This window comes from Olea europaea, chromosome 3 (genome assembly GCF_002742605.1).
Source record: "Olea europaea var. sylvestris chromosome 3, O_europaea_v1, whole genome shotgun sequence".
Taxonomy (NCBI): Eukaryota; Viridiplantae; Streptophyta; class Magnoliopsida; order Lamiales; family Oleaceae; genus Olea; species Olea europaea.
The window spans coordinates 5229059-5235217 of record NC_036239.1 but is presented as its reverse complement, the minus strand read 5'-3'; the positions used below and the strand labels follow the sequence as shown (position 1 = coordinate 5235217).

The 6159-nt window shown below is 35.5% G+C and overlaps 1 protein-coding gene across 2 annotated transcripts; it reads left to right on the top strand.

The window, feature by feature from the left end:
• Nucleotides 1-644: 644 nt before the first annotated feature.
• Nucleotides 645-5928, top strand: LOC111383422 (RGG repeats nuclear RNA binding protein A-like). Of its 2 annotated transcripts, XM_023007532.1 has the most exons (7): nt 645-1107; nt 4061-4367; nt 4506-4571; nt 4708-4837; nt 4935-5090; nt 5221-5277; nt 5533-5928. In XM_023007532.1, exons 1-7 carry the CDS (start codon nt 915-917, stop codon nt 5704-5706), a joined length of 1083 nt encoding a protein of 360 aa, XP_022863300.1. In that variant the 5' UTR covers nt 645-914; the 3' UTR covers nt 5707-5928. The 2 variants fall into 2 exon arrangements, with proteins under 2 accessions (XP_022863300.1, XP_022863305.1); XM_023007537.1 differs by lacking the exon at nt 4506-4571.
• The last annotated feature ends 231 nt before the right edge of the window (nt 5929-6159 follow it).

Below are 6159 nucleotides of genomic sequence, written 5' to 3'. Positions count from 1 at the left end.
TTAAATATATTGATTTAAAATTACACTGCAACATTTATATAGAAACCTTCTAAATAAACAGGCTACAATACTAAAATAAGTAAATTTTTTTTTTAAAATGAATTAATGATTCAATTTAATTGAAAATAAATTTTAACTTTTGAAAACTAAATGGAATTTTTTCCAAACAATTTGATTTGATTTTGATACGTCTAATCCATGAAAATCCAATTTCAAAATTTCAAAATCACAGTTGGATTCAATTTGACTCGAACTTTTTTTTTCGCAACTAATACTATTCAGTATCATTGATGTCAAATATCAATCTAAATGTCAACTGTATGATATTAAATAATAAGTTCACTTAATTATAATATCACATAATTTATTTAACTAAATTTATTAAAGTATGATCATTTTTCTAACATCATTAGTCATAGATATTAGATCGCATTATTATTATTATTTTTTACTGTTTGGGAGTGATTTTGAGAATTGATTTTTTGATTGTTAAGAGAAAAATGCAGTCCACCTGTGAGAGAATAAGTCAAATATGAGGATTGAAATAGTAAAATAACAGTTAAAAAATCAATTTTTCAAAGACAAAAAAAAAAAAAAAAGTGTCTCAAACAGGCTCATAATCCATTCCTCGGTTACCCCAAACATAATATGCCCGTATCACACTAGAAATAAAAATACACACGAAAATAGAGAAAGCTCACAGTAGTGACGATACGAGCTCCATGGAAATAATAAACAACAATAAAATTGCGGTGGACAGGGATTTTCACCGGATCACACACACTCTCTTGTCGTCTTGTTTCTTTGACTTCTCTGGTTCACTAATCAATAATGAATGAGGTAAAATAGGGGTTATTATTTTTGGGGTTCATCTCAAAAGCAAGGGGTTTTTCTTTTGGTGTCGCGAGGGAGAAATGGCGACAGTAAACCCGTTTGATTTACTGGGGGACGATGATGCGGAGAATCCATTGGAGCTGATTGCCTCACAACAGCCCAAGAAAGTCTCGGCTTCATCGGGTAAGCCGGCGATTAAGCAGCAGACGCAGCAGCAGAACAAACCGGCGGCGGCTCAGCTTCCCTCCAAGCCTCTTCCCCCTTCTCAGGCTGGTCAGCTCTCCCTCTCTCAATCTCTATCTCTACAAGTATACAGATATGGGTGTGAGCGCGGACGCTTCTATATCTGTTTATCGCTTCTTATATTTGTTGTGAGAATTTCTATTCATTTCTGTGAAGTATATGGACTTTTTGATTTATTTTTTTGAATCGTAAAATTAGAAATAGAAAATTCGAAGAAATGGTGTTGTCAAAATATGGTCTAGTATTCTGCCATTGCACGTGCAACTGAGTATATACAAAAATTGATATCCTGCGATTTTATTAAGTGCTGATCTCAATATGATACTGATTTTGAACCATGTTACTATTGGGATTCAGCAAGAAAAATGTTTCAAAATATTATTTTCCTGAACACTAAAGACAAGTTGGATCTAACTTGAAAGATCAATACCTCGAAGTTTTGGGAATTGAGACAAAACAATTTAGGGATCCGTAAACATAATGTGATACAGTTGTTACTTCGAATGTTTATTTTGTGAGCAATCGAATCAGAGCTCAATGATTTGTGATGAGATCATTGAACTATATTTGTGATGTTTTGTAATTTATTGACTTTTAAAATGAAACTTTAAGACTAAAATATATTAGGAAGGATATAATAGTATTTTGCCCAACTTTGAAATATGGATGGTCAAACAGGTTTGACTTGTTAGTGTGATAATCCTAGGATATCATTATTGGACAATGTTGAGCTTTTGCAATAACACTTGAACCAAGAGTGCAATCCCATCCCTTTAGTGGAATAAGGCGAGATTAGTAAATAAATCTCAATTGTAAAAAAGTTGACTAAATTGACATTGATTTATTGGAGCTTTAGTCGAGTGAGACCGATCAGATCCCTCTAATGACTCCTACTATAATTCACTCTTTGAGTCTCATTTTCATGCTTAGGGAATTTAAGTAATAGAATAAGCTATATTTGAGAGTTTTTTCAAAACCCTAGCTCCCATTCCCCCGGTGGTAATCTAATGATAATCTTACTCTGAATTGTTATATGTTTCACCCTTAAAAGGACATAGGCCTAAGGTAACAAAGTCAATGTTGTTTGACTTCCAATATTCCGGAGTCACGCAAAATGATCATTATGCCCTATTCGACATGCTACCTTAGTTGAAGTGTGCATGCAACAGAGCGAAAAAATAATTCATGAAATTTATCTGAACAATAATGTGAATAAGGCTAAATTATTGTTCTATAGAGTACAGAAGGCATATCTAATTTATTGCACATGGTTTTCATTCTTATTAAATTGGTGGCCATTCATGGACAAATAAGATTCATCTGTTAAGTTGTTTGTCAGAACTCTCTGTCTATTGTAACTTAATGTTACATGCCTTGTCTCATAAACAGTTCACCTTGGATGACTTTTTGTTGTTATTATTCTAGATTGTTAACTTCCCTGTAGTGAGGAAGAAGATGGTTTAAGTTGTTCACTTATTTATTCTTATGGATTCCTATCAAAAAAAAGTTATTCTTATGGATCGACGGTTAGTTAAAATAGGAATAGTAGTTATCTAAATATGGTCTTCTGCGTCAATTCTTTAATGTTCCTCTTATTTATTTCCTTGTTTTCATTTATTTGTATTCATTTGCTGTGAAGGCAGTTATTATACATTTTGTTGGAAGAAGGGGGGAAATTTATTATGCTCTGGATATATAGGTGATTTACCCATCTCAAGTGTCTTGAAATATTGGGCCACTGAAGTGTTCATGCATTAGGTAACAATATCGCTTGAGCAGTTAGTGCCTTAGTGGTAATAAGCTGATTGAAAATGTAGAGATTTGGTTATTACTGCATAAAAAATGCTATAGCTAGAATATGCCACTGTCAACGGAGTTTTGGCGTCCGACACGTATTGGATATAAATCAGATGGGGATGGACACACTAAGTTGTGCTCTTTGTTGACATAGCTTAAAATAGTTGTAAACAAAAAAATGAATCTCAATGACAACTGAATTCACAAATCAAACTGAATAAAGAAAGAAAGCTTTCCAACAATCTAACAGAGAGGTGAGGGGGGAAGAATATTTGGAGAAGGGGTGAAAGGATAAACGTGTGGAGAAGGGAAAAAGACAGTACGCATCTCCGAAGAAAGCAATTGGTTATTGGAGGGAAAAATGATGATAACCTTTTGGAGAAAAAAAAATAGATCACGACGAAAATGAATCTGGACTTACTGCGGTGGATTGTTTGTCAGGTAACAAACTGCCACATAAATGCAATTTTTACTCTGCTTGACTAAACAATAAAACCCATTTCTACACAATTGAAAATAAGAAAGTCCCAACACTTCTTTAATGTTCCTCTTATTTATTTCCTTGTTTTCATTTATTTGTATTCATTTGCTGTGAAGGCAGTTATTATACATTTTGTTGCAAGAAGGGGGAAAATTTATTATGCTCTGGATATATAGGTGATTTTCCCATCTCAAGTGTCTTGAAATATTGGACCACTGAAGTGTTCATGCATTAGGTAACAATATCGCTTGAGCAGTTAGTGCCTTAGTGGTAATAAGCTGATTGAAAATGTAGAGATTTGGTTATTACTGCATAAAAAATGCTATAGCTAGAATATGCCACTGTCAACGGAGTTTTGGCGTCCGACACGTATTGGATATAAATTCCAAGCTTTTTAGAAACATGCCTGTGGTGTGTATAATTTTGGCTTCATGAATGGAGGCGGCTTCTAATATTTGTTCTCTTTCATATTTCTGCTATTTCTCCCAAATCCTATCCTGATCAATGTACTTGCTTAATATTCCCCTTTTTCTTGTTAATGAAATCACAATCTGGTTTTATTTTTTCTCCATGTAAGTCTTTATGTCTGCAATGAGCATATATTGGCTATTTCCTTTTCCAAAATGTGGTGTTCCTTTATGTCCATACCCATGTTTTTGGTATCTGCTCGATTTTATACTTGTTTCTTGTTTGTCATTTGTATAGTCAGAGAGGCAAAATCTGATTCTTCACGAGGAGGCCGTGGAGGCAGGCGTGGGTATGGACGTAGTCGTGGTGGCGGAGATTCAACCTATAATGACAATTCATACGGAAATAGGAGATTTTCTGGTGGTGAAGGTCCAACTGAAGAGACTGATACTAGAAAACCTTCTGAGAGGTATGATGGCTATGGTGGGCCTCGTGTGCCTTTCCGTGGCAGACATCGAGGCGGTTTTAGCAATCGCGAAGTTGGTGAAGGGGAAAATCGAAGGCCTCGAAGGGCATTTGAGCGCCATAGTGGAACTGGGCAAGGGTAAATATCTTCCTTTACCAAATTTATCTTTTTTTTATGTTGCAAAGTTGTTCTTTAAAACAGTTTTGATAAGGTAATATTTTTATGTAAGAGGTTTTTGAACATTTATTCTGAAACGTAAACTCATTTTATGTTTAGAAATGAAATGAAACGTGAAGGAGCTGGCCATGGGAACTGGGGAACTCTGACTGATGAACCCACCCAGTGAGTAATTGCATGTTGCCTGTGGCCATCAAACTTCATCAAAATTATGAGATACACTGTGTCTCAAATAATTGTTTCCTTCCATAGATCCGTGTCTGCTAACCTGGTGTTTCCTCTTCTGCCTTTTCTTTTCTAGAGAGGCCGAAGAAGTTGACGAAGGTGATAAAAATCTAAATGCTGAGAAGCCCGTGGGTGAGGAGAATGCAACAGAAGGGTACAAGGAAACTCCTGTGGATGAAGTTGAAGAGAAGGAACCTGAGGATAAGGTAGAACCAGAGGACTTAACATAATTCGGTTCTTAACTCCAATTGTTTCTGTGGCAGTTATTGCTACTTTTGATGCTGCTGTTTTTTAAATCTGCAGGAGATGACACTTGAAGAGTATGAAAAGGTCATGGAGGAGAGAAGGAATCCCCTGCAGGCTCTTAAAACTGAGGAAAGGAAGGTTGATGTAAAAGAGTTTGAATCCATGCAACAGCTAGCGAACAAGAGAAACACCGATGACATATTTGTCAAATTGGTGAATCCATCAACGCTCCCTGCTGAATTTTTCGTGCCTTCAATATTTTAATTTATATTTTACATCATGTTATCTCTCAATGTAAAAATCACTGTAATGTGTTTACCTTCAATTTGATTCTGCACTTCAGGGATCTGAAAAGGATAAGAGGAAAGAGTTAACCGAGAAAGAAGAGAGAGTTAAAAAGGTAATTGTTTATTAATCTATACTCCCTAGTATATACATATTTGTTAAGAGTCCATTGGTGGTGCGAGATCTGTTCTGATCTGCGTCGTTGTTTTCCAGCTTTTTTCCATCCGTGCTTTTTTATGTTTTTGCCCTGCCAATCCTTCCACGTGGACGAGTAGCAGCTGTCAATGCTAAAACTTGACAACTCTGATATATAATGTAATTTTCTTTTTGAGACTACTGAAAGGTGATTTTTACTTTTTGAATGGTTTAGTCTGTCGGCATCAGCAAGTTCTTGAAGGCCACCACGGCAGAAAGGTACTACAGTCCTGGTGGTCGAGGGAGGGACCAAGGACGTGGCTTCATAGGAGGATATAGTGGTGGTGGAGAAAATAAAGCACCTTTCATCGAAGATCCACGCCAGTTCCCTACCTTAGGTGGCAAATGAAACGTTCTTCCGTCGTCCTGTCATCGTCTCTCAAGTTATCTCGTGTCACTGGAATAAATGAGATATGTATCATAGATGTACATCAGTGTGTTTTCATTTGTACCACTGTAGCTTTTTCCATAATGTGATGAAACGAACGATTAATTTATGAATGAAGATAATTGATGCCAGCTTGGAATACATATTCAATTCATTATATGCAAGTAGCATGCTGGTTGTTAAGGCTACAACGTTTTTTTCCGTTCGTTCAAAATTGAACTTTCCGTTGATGGGTGAAAAGCAAAGTTAATTTAATTTAGTTTTTGGGTGATTAAGTTCCTGGTTTGAGTTTGATTTCCATTCTTTAGAATGTTTTATTGTATGAATGTATGATTGAAAATGATCCTGTAGAAAAAAAGAGTTTGAAAAAAATGGAAATCAATAGTGGCATAATTTTTTGTTTTTGGCAATGAT

Coding starts and splice junctions, on each gene's coding strand:
- LOC111383422 (XM_023007532.1), top strand. CDS start 915: ATGGCGACAGTAAACCCGTTTGATTTACTGGGGGACGATGATGCGGAG. Junction 4,572..4,707: donor CTGACTGATGAACCCACCCA/GTGAGTAATTGC, acceptor TTTCTTTTCTAG/AGAGGCCGAAGAAGTTGACG. Junction 5,278..5,532: donor AAGAAGAGAGAGTTAAAAAG/GTAATTGTTTAT, acceptor TGAATGGTTTAG/TCTGTCGGCATCAGCAAGTT.